General features: G+C 45.0%; 1 protein-coding gene across 1 annotated transcript; it reads left to right on the plus strand.

Moving 5' to 3' along the window:
• Positions 1 to 252: 252 nt before the first annotated feature.
• Positions 253 to 13,940, plus strand: LOC138647094 (fibroleukin-like). The gene is made up of 4 exons (XM_069735906.1): positions 253 to 969; positions 9,730 to 9,810; positions 11,232 to 11,353; positions 13,136 to 13,940. The coding sequence occupies exons 1-4, from the start codon at positions 411 to 413 to the stop codon at positions 13,727 to 13,729; spliced, it is 1,356 nt and encodes a 451-aa protein (XP_069592007.1). The 5' UTR covers positions 253 to 410; the 3' UTR covers positions 13,730 to 13,940.
• Positions 13,941 to 14,207: the final 267 nt, after the last annotated feature.

The following is a 14,207-nucleotide window of genomic DNA, read 5'->3' on the forward strand; positions in this document are numbered from 1 at the left end:
CGCGGTTATGCTGATAATTCCTGGGATATTCCCTGCACCCGGGAATCCACCCTTCCCAGTCAAGTCTTCGCAGGCAAAAGGTGCACACAATACTAATAATCAGACAGGGGTCATTCACCCAGACATAACCAGGCTGCTCTTCAATGGGCTGCGAGATGCTAATCATAGTTTCAAGTGTTCTTTACTTGAGACTTTTCCAGTCCCTCCTCTCCCCTCATCCCCCTGAGCCCCCTCCGCCCTGGTACATGCCTCACACACACACTATCTTCATTTGCTTTGAAGCTCTTTCAGAGGATTTCCCAGCCTGTGAAAGGTTGTGTACAGAGGGACATTGCCCAACCTGTAAAAAAAAAAAAAAGTGAAGAGAGTTTGCACAGGTTATTTTTTTTTTTCCAGTTGGTGCATGCAAGATGCAGACTGAGGGGATAGGGAAGAGTCCTAGAGCAGCGGCGATGGGAATAATGTCTTGCCAGAAGATGCTATGGGTTGTAGTCCTATTGCTCCTACCAGATGTGGAGGCAGCTGACAATCCTGACTGCAGCGAGGGGCGAGATGACCAGGGTTGCTTCGAGCATCTTGTAGCCATGCCACCTGTGGATGCCAACTGTGATGGACCTTACGGATGCAGGTTGCATTTTCTTCTCCCAGATGAGCAACCTACTCCTGAAGAACTGAAGGAGATCCAACAAGAAGGGAACCAAGAGTTCAAGCAAACCCTCAAACAGTCCGGAACGGAAGGGAACGCCAAACCTCAAAATTCAAAACCCAAGAGTGTCGGAGAAAGGTTGACTCTGTTGGAATCGAATCTCCAATCTGTGACCTCCTTGTTCCAAAAGTTACAGGAGGAAAGCAAGATGAACCTCAGCAAGATGGAAGACAGGCTCAATTCCCTGGTGGCGCTCCTCTTGGGGATCTTGTCTGGATGTGAACTCCCTTGCAACGAGTCTGTCCAAAAGCTCTCCGCATTAGGTGAGTCCTTGGAAATTGGGGACAATTTTTGGGAAATGTAGGATGGTAATAATTTCATATAATACCTATAGAAAAGCCAAAATCCGAGAGAATGATTCCTCAGAAAGCAGTTACATGTTTTGATTCCATTAAAGTGAGGGGTGGTGGCAATGGGACCTTCAGAGGATTAATGACTGGAAGGTTCCTCACGAAATGTCAAAGTTACAGACTTGTAATTGGGGTGAGTAGAGGATAGATGTTGAGTTTGGCGAGTTGGAGATGCCCAAGATCACACCTGGGTCACTTATACTGGATTATCATCTCTTGATCTAGGGGGTCTTCAGGTTTCCATACTTGGGGCTCATTTATAAGCCAATTTTTCACAGGCATGTGATAAGAGTGTTGGATCAAAATCACCAATCCAAGTCTATGGGTCAGGGAAAGGGCTCACTGAGACGTCCGTGCACATCGGTCCGATCTCGGACCACCATGCATGGACTGTCTCAGGTCTTCCAACCCGAACTTGACAGCCTTATAGAAATATATGAAGCTGTCACGCTCCGGTTGTGAGAGCCGTGGCCAGTTTGAGATTGGACCGACATGCACGGATGTCTGAATGAGCCCCCCAAAAAATCAGACATCGCTTGGATGACACCCGTGTGCTGTCTTTTTTTCAAGGACTGTTTGGTGGGAGAAGCTGGTGAGACCTTCATCAGTTTTGGTTTTCATCCGAGAAAAACTGATGAAACTCTGAACTCTGATCACAGAAATTGATGTCCCTCAGACTGTTTTTTTATTGCTAACGTGAAAGATAGCGAATGTGTGAAAGACCCTTAGTGATCTGTCTGGCTCATCCCCGTGGTTAATGAGACCTCTTCCTCCTCTAAGACATCCTATCTTGTGTGCAGTCTAATCCCAGTAAAGGAAATCTTAATCCCAAGAGTTTCCTACATCTTCTGCAACATCAAACACTTGCACGATCTGTGTGTACAATGTATGTCGCTTGATCCAGTGCGGTGCATAATAATAATAATAATCTTTATTTTTATATAGCGCTAACATATTCCACAGCACTTTACAGTTTGTACACATTATCATCGCTGTCCCCGATGGGGTTCACAATCTAAATTCCCTATCAGTACGTCTTTGGAATGTGGGAGGAAACCGGAGAACCCGGAGGAAACCCACGGAGAACATACAAAGTCCTTGCAGATGTTGTCCTTGGTGGGATTTGAACCCAGGACTCCAGCGTTGCAAGGCTGCTGTGCTAACCACTGAGCCACCGTGCTGCCTGTACTTCCTCAGCTGCTGTTCATATGAAGCATTCTGAGCGTCTCTTGTGATTACTGGTCCCCCAGTGCAATCACTAGGAATCACCGGAGATGCCCAGGATGTCGACGTTCCACAGAAGTTCACACTTAATCGGTGGGCGTTCAACCTCTGGGACCCACACCCATGGACAGAATGGGACCCTTTCCAAACGGAGAGTCATCTTTCTGTTTCTGGCAGCCGCGTAAAGAATGAATAGAACGGCGGTCCGTTCATTTGACTCACCGGTCCATTCGTTTGACCGATCGGTCCATTTTGTGATTGGGATAAAGGTGCCTGCCTTTGGGAATAAAAGTTTCCCATTCTGCCGATCAGTGCGAGTCCGATCAGTTAGACCCCCCTGATTAGTAAATTATCCGTCTCGTGGATGGGTGGTCATTTGTTTTCAGAGCAAATCCCCTTTAACACAGTGAACTATGACCTGTAATGACCCAATCGGACCTCGCGACGCTGTACTTGATTTCTCTCCGCATTCTTTATTTTAAAAAAAAGTCTCCAGATTTTGTAGCACAAATTTCAACTTTTTTTTTAGTAAATGTAACGATGTAGTTCTACCCATACTGAGCGGAGAACGGCTCTTCTGGAAGACCCCACACATCTGTGCATTAAAGGGGTTGTCCTCTACTGGACAAACCCTTCCTAACAGCTAAAATGGCCATAAAAAAATAAAATAAAATAAATATATGTTCTGTCTGGACCGGTGCCGCTCCCCCGATGTCGGTGGTGATTGGATGCGGACGTCACATCACATAGCTGTGTCATATGACTACGACAAGACAAGGCTTGATACTGAGATTTGTGGCAGCGATTCACACCACCCCTTTAATGCACAGAAGTATTGGATCTTCCAGTCTTAATGTCGCCATATCGAGGTCTTTCAAATCTTTATAGCTATATACCAACAGAAGATTGCAATATACATATATATATATATATATATATATATACACATATGTGTGTCTTTATATACAATGCTCAGCATAAAGCACACCCCCTTTGAAAAGTAAGATTGTAACCAAACACAAGGACAATTTTCAAAGTTTTTGACAAGACCGAGTTTCCTACAACAGTTTTATAACCCATAACACAAAAGTAACGTTTAAGAATATAACTTTCGTTACAAAAAAAGATGCTTTGCTTCCTCAGGTGACATTGTGACATTTCTCTTCCGTGTGGTGCTATCGCTGACACCCTATAATGGGGTTTTCTTTGTTAAGTAACACCCTGTTATGGGTCTGCTGTAATAAAATTAGATTTGTTTATGATTTCTTGTTAATTCAAGTCTTTTTTAAATAAACTTTAGCTTTGCTCTTATGACTTTCATAGGCATGTACTAATTTTTTTATTGCAACATGGAGCAGAATAAATTTGTTAGGAAAATTACTTTTGGGGGTTTGGAAGTGACAAAGTGCACTCAATGGCCTACATTTACAGAAAATGTTTTCTGAGAAATCTTTTGGGGTGTTCTTATTTATGCTGAGCACTGTATATATAGATATATTTATGGTTTGGGCGTTTTATACACACAGTAACCAATGACTTCACGTACAGTATATCTGGGTCATTTCCATTGACCTCTACCCCCCCCCCCCTGTCTGTCGCCCTGTTCATTAGCTGTGGTCTCCAATTAATGACTTAACCCCTTCCTGTCTGAGCGTCTCCATCCTAAGTCGCACTGAATCGTTTTATTGTTGGGGATGACGGTTACCTCGAATCCCCTCTGAGCGTCTCAGGAGTTTCTATGACATCAGCCGCCGCTGTGAACTTTTGAGTTGCGGACCCCCTTTTGAATGTCGGGATTTAATGTTAAAAAGCGTTTAGAAGGAAAACGAGGCCAAAAGAGGAAACGGAGGCTGGAAAGATTTGCGTCATCGAGGCAATTGTTTAGGCAAGAGTTCAAATAAGTTATTGAAGCCGCGGCTCTACCGCCCTGGCGCGCCTCATCCGGAGGCTGGAAAGTGGAGGAAGTATTTTCTACAGATCGTGTCCCGCAGCATTCAGCCGGGAATACCTGATGGATCATCCATGTGGTCCCGCAACAATGGCCAAAACATGCCAAAATCACCTCCAATTAGTGACCAATAAGGATCTGCCCTGAAACCTTTTGGATTATGACCCGGAGCTTTATCTTGGCTCTTAAAGGGGTTGTCCAGAACTAAAATATCGATGCCTGAACCTTAAGATTAGATCCTAATAATCAGGGGTGTCCCCATCAATCAGTCGTTTACAGGTCTCATGATGGCAGAAGAACACAATGTATAAAGCCATTGTGGAGCGGCCAATCTTGTGCATCTCAGATCGCATTCACTTTAATCGGAGCTGAGCTGCAGTACACGAGAATGGCCACTAAATGGCGTATGGACCTGTGCACCGTGAACTTCTGACAACCACCTGGGTGTAGCAGAAGATCTGTTACCAGCTGTTGTCGGACCAACTCCAATCTGATATTGATCACCTAAGTCATCATCTTTGTCCTGAACCACCCCTTTAAGTTTGGGGGTTCTTTTTCCCTGCTTCAATCCCACGCCGCCAGTGCAGTCTATCCACAGAAGATGGCGGGCAGACCAGCAGAGCTGTTATTTCAGGGGTTGCCCATTTCTGACAGTCCGATACTTGGTGTAACACTGTTGGAACCCCCAGAGTTTGTCAATAATCTGCGAAGGAACCTTCAGTAGATGTGTAATTTCCCAACGGCGCCTCCGCAGGAGGAATGAGGCATTGCACAGTTCTCATTAACAACAGTTGGCTTTGGGAGCAATGTTTGGGCGTGCCGAGAGCTGCATCCTGGTTATGGCCGAGGGTCCTGAATGAAGGACCCCCCTTCTGCCGACTCTAACCTTATCAGATGTTTCTAATATGAATTTTGGGATGAGAACCTCATAAAGGGAATATGTTTTCGGAATCTGTTCCATTTAGATATGTCATGTCACCTCGCAGTCGCTTTGTCATGGGGAGCTCCGTGGTTTCTCCCCTAATCATCTCCATTCTGCCCCGAGTGGCTGAGCTCTCCTCTACAGACCTCTGTCATGACGCCGACTTCTCCAAACTGCAGATTTATAGGTTCTTATAATGCTCCAAGACAAGAATTCTCCCGGCCTCCGAGTTATTCGAAATATAATGCATTTTTCCCCCTGCGGCATTAAAGTCTTATCCCACCAGGGGAACCTGTGGCCTTTCTTCCTTATGAGCGCGATCTTCATAAATCCGCAGATGGAGCGTGGCAGACACAGGATGTGCAGGATGGATGGACTCTAGTGTTACCCAAGCTTGTCCGTTGCAGGGTCCGGCACATCTGCCGCGGTGCCCGCACCTTCATTTATCATCTCAGGGGTGAATTAGAGGTAAAGGGAGAATTAAGAGTTTTCATCTGGTTGAGGAATCCGGAAAGATCAAAAACATTGTCAGGAGGCGAATAGTCCCTGATGGTTGTCACATGGAACCCGGCTGCTGTTGGTCAGTAATTTAGGAAATATTCATCACCTTCCATCAAATTCATCATGTAGTCTTGGAAGAAGATGCGACAGCGACTTCACATCCTGACCAGTCCATGCTGAAGACCTGCCCTGGTTGGACATCATTGAGCTCAGCCTGTAATTCATTTGCAATGCGTCTGTTTCTTCCAGTTCTTATTCTTCTTGTAAAGAGGTCAATGGTGCTGATGAGTGGGGTCCCGAATAAATGCAAAGAAGACAAAGAGATTGACTACTGCCAGGTATGACCGGGACACATTCGAGATGGACGCCAACAAACTGGAAGATGTGAAGGACGTCAACCTACAAGGATCGATGATAACTCAAGATGCAGCGACGACACCGGAGGTCAAAAGACAATAGTTATGGGCAAATCACCCATGAAGTCACTGGTCAAGGTCTTCAACTCGAGGAACGTTTCACTGGTGACAAAGACACCGCTCCTACATAGGTCTGGTCTGCAGTAACATATGGATGCGAAACCTGGATGATAAAGAAACAAGACAGAAGAAGAATCAACACCTTCGAAATGTAGTGCTGGACAAGGATGTCATCAATACCATGGATGGCAAGAAGAACAAATATATCAAATCTGGAACAAATCAAGCCACACGTCACTCGGAGCAAGAATCACCAAGCCACGACTTGTCTACTGTGGAAACTTCATAGCACATCATGGTCAGAAGAGTAGAAGGAAGGAGGCGAAGATTACAGAGACGTGCGATCACTGCACAGAACACGTCTCCTCCAGAGTCCAGTGGTGGCGGCTTTACACCACTCCATCCGATGTTCAGCATTGTGTTTGGTGATGTAAGTCTGCATGCAGCTGCTCGGTCGTGAAGCTCTCAGAGGAAGAAGCATTATGGGATCTGTAGTTCACCAATAGGGCCATTATGTTCTGCTCTTTGCCAACGTGAAGCGCAGCCAATTACCGGCACTATCCGTACATAGACATCGCCGCACAATGGACTCTGCTGCCTTTGAGGAGACAAAGCGAGCGGCTTCTGTGAGATCCTGAAAAGAGTCATTAATTATACGGAAAAATCATTAGAGGGAACAGATGAAAGGCTTCCACCTCCAAACTGCGAAGCAGGGCCGGGGTGCACAGTCAGGACCCTGGGAGCAGGAACCTGGAACCAACTGCTGGTGGAGACCCTCAATCACCCATCCCGGAGGTCGGGAGACGTGAACACAATGATACAATGTGCAGAAGTCTTGTTACATTGTAGACACCGCAACACAACGAGAAGCAAGAAACGGCGGGTCACACGGCCGAGCAATAACCAGGCGGCCCCGGGAAAGATCACTGCAGGTGGAAAACACATCACCCAGCGCCATGTGCGGCAAAAATCTACTATTATCTATTATTTATCATCTATTTCTATACTTGCATGAGTTTCTTGTCTTAGTTTTGCAATTGCAGTGTGTACATACCTTATATTTATGTATCTATATAATAGGGAGTCTAAGGATTCTTTATGGTACGAGCAGTGATTCCAAGGATTCTTTATGGTACGAGCAGTGATTCCAAGGATTCTTTATGGTACGAGCAGTGATTCCAAGGATTCTTTACTGTACAAGCAGTGAGTCTAAGGGTTCTTTTCTGCATGAGCAGTGAGTCTAAGGGTAATTTACTGTACGAGCAGCGATTCTAAGGATTCTTTACTGTACGAGCAGTGATTCTAAGGATTCTTTACTGTACGAGCAGTGATTCTAAGGATTCTTTACTGTACGAGCAGTGATTCTAAGGATTCTTTACTGTATGAGCAGGGAGTCTAAGGATTCTTTACTGTACGAGCAGTGATTCCAAGGATTCTTTACTGTATGATCAGTGAGTCTAAGGATTCTTTACTGTACGAGCAGTGATTCCAAGGATTCTTTACTGTATGATCAGTGAGTCTAAGGATTCTTTACTGTACGAGCAGCTAGCCCAAGGATTGTTTACTGTACTAGCAGTGAGTCTAAGGATTCTTTACTGTACAAGCAGTGAGTCTAAGGATTCTTTGCTGTACAAGCAGTGAGTTTAAAGATTCTTTACTGTGCAATCAGTGACTCTAAGGATTCTTTACTGTATGAACAGTGAGTCTAAGGATTATTTACAGTACAAGCAGTGAGTCTAAGGATTCTTTACTGTACTAGCAGTGAGTCTAAGGATTCTTTACTGTATGAACAGTGAGTATAAGGATTCTTTACTGTACGAGCAGTGAGTCTAAGGATTCTTTACTGTACGAGCAGTGAGTCTAAGGATTCTTTACTGTACGATCAGTGAGTAAGGATTCTTTACTGTACGAGCAGTGAGTCTAAGGATTCTTTACTGTATGAACAGTGAGTCTAAGGATTCTTTACCATACAAGCAGTGAGTCCAAGGATTCTTTACTGTACGAGCAGTGAGTCCAAGGATTCTTTACTGTACGAGCAGTAAGTCTAAGTATTCTTTAATGTACTAGCAATGAGTCTAAGGGTTCTTTACGAGCAGTGAGTCTAAGGATTCTTTACTGTACAAGTAGTGAGTCTAAGGATTCTTTATTGTACGAGCAGTGAGTTTAAGGGTTCTTCACTGAGAAAGCAGCAAGTCTAAGGATGTGTTACTGTATGAACAGTGAGTCTATGGGTTCTTTACTGTACGAGCAGCAAGTCTAAGGTTTCTTTATGGTACGAGCAGTGAGTTTAATATCTATTATCTATCTATCATCTATTAGCTATGTATATCTATTATCTATCTATTATCTATCTATTATCATCTATCCATCTATTAGCTATCTATCATCTATTATCCATTAGCTATGTATATCTATCTATTATATATCTATTATCTATCCATCTATTATTTATCTATTTTCAACCTATTTATCTATCTTATTATCTGCCCATTTGATGGTTCTTCTGTTATCAGTATCACATCCATTAATCCTTTGGGATTTTGTGCGAGTTATTGAGGTGGAAGGAGAAAAATACAAACAAAAGGGAAATTCTCATTGTGCGGCTCATTTAATGCTGTCCGGTCTTTGATGCTCCGACGAGCCCCCCTAGCGCTGACGTCCTCCGGAGTTGGAAGCGTTTTGCCACCAGCTTTCTGATGTGACCGTCCCGGCTCCACTAAACAAAAACCTGCGTGCCCCCCGCTCCCCGCACAATCCCCCCGCTCCCCGCACAATCCCCCCGCTCCCTGCACAATCCCCCCGCTCCCCGCACAATCCCCCTGCTCCCCGCACAATCCCCCCGCTCCCCGCACAATCCCCCCGATCCCCGCACAATCCCCCCGCTCCCCGCACAATCCCCCCGATCCCCGCACAATCCCCCCGATCCCCGCACAATCCCCCCGTTCCCCGCACAATCCCCCCGCTCCCCGCACGATCCCCCCTGGCTTTAGCTTAGTGCTGTGCATTTGCCCGTCCAGCGTTATTAGGAGGGCGACCTATGGGGAGAGCTCGAGCCATCGCTGCCATGTGCACTACGGCCCCTTCACAAACATCATCAAGAAATTGCAGACAAAAAGCTGAACTAATTGGAAACTTCTTAGGAGACGCCCAGAGGGGGTTGTTGGCTCCGTCCACATCATTTCCCAAATCAGCGATTTCGGGGCCTTAGAACAGCGGTAAAAATAAAATCATAGAAATGATTGAGGTTTTTTTATTTATTTATAAAGACTAATAATAAAAACTTAATTTATCTCCTGTCTCCATGGTGACAGACTACAAACAATCCCTTGGTAGTCTGATCCTGAGGTCGCACTCGCTTCTATCCTTCCCTACTTGTTTGCTGAGGCATAGTTCTGCATAAGAGCTGTAGACACAAAATGGAAGGAGACTTTCAAGCAAAACTATCTGCAAAGTTGTTACATTTTTTTGCATTTGTCTACTTTGGAGCAAATAAATTTTAGGACAAGTGCGGACAATAATATGGAATAATTCATTTTTTTGCTCACCCAGTTATTCCCTGTGCTTTATTTTTGCCTTCACACTCAAAAAGTATTTTTTTGTAGAAAGTCGACATCTCCGGACCCTTGAGACGAAGGAGGAAATGCCGCATGTACTGAAGAGTGCGGGAAACATGGGATCAGCAGGTGAGAGTAAAAGTGACTCACGAAAAAGACCCTCGTGTGTGACAGCACCGCGTGCGACTCATTCAGATTTCCAATGCATATTAGTCTTCTTTGACCACCATCCTGTAAGGCCATGTTCACACCATCCTTTTTTTAATGCGGAATCGCCGCGATTTTCCCGCTGCGGGTCCGCAGCTGTTTTCCATGCAGGGTACATTACAATGTACCCTATGGAAAACAGGAGCTGCTGGGCCCACATTGCGGAAAATCGCGAAAAAAGCCGCGCTGAATAGCTGCGGTAAAAAAGAAGTACCATGTCACTTCTTTTTGCGGAACTGCAGCGGTTCTGCACCCATAGACCTCCATTGTGAGGTCAAACCCGCAGTAAAACCCGCAGATGAAAAAAATATCTGCGGGTTTTCTGCGGTTTGTGGTGCAGAACCGCTGCAGTGTGGCTGCCCCCCCCCCCCCCGTGCCCCAATCCCACCCCCCCATGCTCCGATGCCACCCCCCCATGCTCCGATGCCACCCCCCGTGCTCCGACGCCCCCCCGTGCCCTCATCTCCCCCCCTTATACTTACCCGGCCTCCCGGTGTCCGTCCGGCCGTCTTCTCCCTGGGCGACGCCATCTTGCAAAATGGCGGGCGCATGCGCAGTGCGCCCGCCGAATCTGCCGGCCGGCAGATTCGTTCCAAAGTGCATTTTGATCACTGAGATATAACCTATCTCAGTGATCAAAATAAAAAAAATACTAAATGATCCCCCCCCCTTTGTCACCCCCATAGGTAGGGACAATAAAAAAATTAAGAATTTTTTTTTTTTCCACTAAGGTTACAATAGGGTTAGGGTTAGGGGTAGGGTTAGGGGTAGGGTTAGGGTATTTTCAGCCATTTTAACCCTAAAAAACTTCCTAGAAAACACACAGACTCTGCATAGAAAACTGCATAAAAAAACGCATAAAAAAACGCATCAAAAAACGCACCAAAAAAGCACCAAAAAAAGGACCTGCGTTTTCTGCCAAGAGCTGCGGTATTTAGTCCTGAAAAAAAAGGAGGGAAATCAGGAACGTGTGAACATAGCCTTATTGTGATGATTAGTTTCATAATTTATGCGGCTAAGTGATAAAATCCGGTCTGCCTGCAGCCACCACTAGAGGGAGCTCCCAGCACACTGTTTATACATTGTCTGCAGCCTGCTCCTGAGCTCCCTCTAGTGGTGGCTGCAGGGAGACAAAATGGTATCTGCGCAGATTTAGATCTCTGTATAAAAAAATTAACAAAAACCTCTGCCGGCTGTAGAGATCTACTACTGAAGAAATCAGCGCAAACTGATGGAAAAGATTCACTTCTGGCTATAATAACGCTTATAAGGATGGGAGCTCCTTTTCTCCTTTCTTCCCGCCCATGAATTGATTCTTCGTTTCTCTTGTTTCTCGTTGGTAGCGGAATCTTCAGAAAAACCTGAGAGACTGTTTCCCCGAGACTGCGCAGATATCTACAAACAGGGGATCCATGATAATGGGATCTACACCATTCAGCCTATTGCAACCAGGCAGCCTTTTGAGGTACAGGGGCTCATCGCACCGACGGGTGGAAAGTCCGGCTGAGTTTGGCTGTAGGGTAGGTGGAAACTTGGGTGGGGGTCCGACCACAAGGACTCTGAAATGACCTTTCTCTATGGCACACAGGCGTGGCCATTGCTCCAACCTGTGCATGCGCGGACGCTGCGCCATTCCGACAGGCGATTTCTGAGCCCATTCTTGGGCCCAGTGGTCAGAAAGTCATCATCTATCCTATAGTAATGGAAAATAGCTGTTGACCATGGGTTTGTCCGACAGCTATTCCTCCCAGTTCCTCCATACCCATGCACTCGCCTCTGGGCTGAGCGTGCATGCATTTTGAATAGGGAATAAGCCAACCCTGGATGAGGCATGTTAAAATCCAACTGCACCATCCTAATATTAGAGGATAGTAGTCCTTACATCCTAATATTAGAGGATAGCGGTCCTTACATCCTAACATTAGAGAATAGTGGTCCTTACATCCTAATATTAGAGGATAGCGGTCCTTACATCCTAATATTAGAGGATAGCGGTCCTTACATCCTAATATTAGAGGATAGTAGTCCTTACATCCTAATATTAGAGGATAGTGGTCCTTACATCCTAATATTAGAGGATAGTGGTCCTTACATCCTAATATTAGGGGATAGCGGTCCTTACATCCTAATATTAGAGGATAGTGGTCCTTACATCCTAACATTAGAGGATAGTGGTCCTCACATCCTAATATTAGAGTATAGTGGTCCTTACATCCTAATATTAGAGGATAGTGGTCCTTACATCCTAATATTAGAGGATAGCGGTCCTTACATCCTAATATTAGAGGATAGTGGTCCTCACATCCTAATATTAGAGGATAGTGGTCCTCACATCCTAATATTAGAGTATAGTGGTCCTTACATCCTAATATTAGAGGATAGTGGTCCTTACATCCTAATATTAGAGGATAGTGGTCCTTACATCCTAATATTAGAGGATAGCGGTCCTTACATCCTAATATTAGAGGATAGCGGTCCTTACATCCTAATATTAAAGGATAGCGGTCCTTACATCCTAATATTAGAGTATAGTGGTCCTTACATCCTAACATTAGAGGATAGTGGTCCTTACATCCTAACATTAGAGGATAGTGGTCCTTACATCCTAATATTAGAGGATAGTAGTCCTTATATCCTAATATTAGGGGCTAGTAGTCCTTATATCCTAATATTAGAGGATAGTAGTCCTTGCATCCTAATATTAGAGGATAGTGGTCCTTACATCCTAATATTAGAGGATAGTAGTCCTTACATCCTAATATTAGAGGATAGTAGTCCTTACATCCTAATATTAGAGGATAGTAGTCCTTACATCCTAATATTAGAGGATAGTGGTCCTTACATCCTAATATTAGAGGATAGTAGTCCTTACATCCTAACATTATAGTGTTCCTTACATCCTAATATTAGAGGATAGTGGTCCTTACATCCTAATAGTAGAGGATAGTAGTCCTTGCATCCAAATAGTAGAGGATAGTAGTCCTTACATCCTAATATTAGAGGATAGTAGTCCTTACATCCTAATATTAGGGGCTAGTAGTCCTTACATCCTAATATTAAGGGCTAGTAGTCCTTATTATTAGGGGATAGTAGTCCTTATTATCCTCTAATAATAGGATGGCACAGTTTTATGTCGATATGACTCATCCTCCCTTCGGTCCTCCAATATCATCCCATCTACCAAAATGTTGGAAGCTATTTGCCCAGAATTACAAGCTCTGAATATTTTTGGTGACATCTTTTCCAGGCTTACTGCGATATGATCACCGATGGAGGAGGTTGGACGGTTTTCCAGCGCCGACAGGACGGCGGCGTAGATTTCAACCGCACGTGGCAAGACTATAGACAAGGGTTCGGCGCCCTCCAAGGGGAACACTGGTTGGGTAACGAACACTTGCACAGTCTCACCAGGCTGGGACATCACACCCTGCGCATCGAGCTGGAGGACTGGTACGGGGTGAAACGCCACGCCGTCTACAGGAAGTTCAAGGTCGCCAGCGAACAGAACAAGTACAGACTGACGGCCAGGGAATACCACGGCAATGCCGGCAACGCCCTCAGCTACAGCCGAAACTACAACCATGACCATAAATACTTCACCACGTACGACAGCGATAACGATAACTATCCATCGGGGAACTGCGGCACGTACTACGGCTCCGGCTGGTGGTTCGACACTTGTCTGGCCGCCAATCTGAACGGAAAGTATCACAAGGGGCGATACAGCGGGGTGACGAGCGGCATTTACTGGGGCACCTGGTACATTCTGACCGACAAGAGGACGAACCAGAAATATTCCTTCAAGAAAGTCGAGATGAAGACGAGGATATTTAACTCCTAAGAGACTTCTGTGTACAAAGACTTCACTTTTCTCCTTCTCGGTAGCGGAAAACTTAATTCCAGATCATCCCGAAAAGGGAACAAATCGATACGGGGCAGACTGACGTTTCTGTATTTCCACCATCCTATAGGAAATTATTTTCATGGTTGTTGAATACTAGATCAATAAATTATTAATGGTTATATATGAAGACACTAGAACAGAAAAACGCTACCTAACGCTCCAGACATTAATTTTTCATATCTTTATGTCATTCAGAGCTCCAAATCTCCCGTATAGCTAGAAATGAGAACATTATTCCTCCAATCACCACCAGGGGGAGCTCGAGAGCTTACTGCATACATCCAGTGCATTCAACTCAATGCTAACTCTGTATGCGATGAGCTCCCCCTGGTGGCGGCTGCAGGCAGCTCACTTCTTATCATTCAGCTAAATTGCTACAATAGATAAGGAGCTTTGTACTAGTAAAAACGAGGTG

Source organism: Ranitomeya imitator, chromosome 8 (assembly GCF_032444005.1).
Source record: "Ranitomeya imitator isolate aRanImi1 chromosome 8, aRanImi1.pri, whole genome shotgun sequence".
Classification (NCBI taxonomy): domain Eukaryota; kingdom Metazoa; phylum Chordata; class Amphibia; order Anura; family Dendrobatidae; genus Ranitomeya; species Ranitomeya imitator.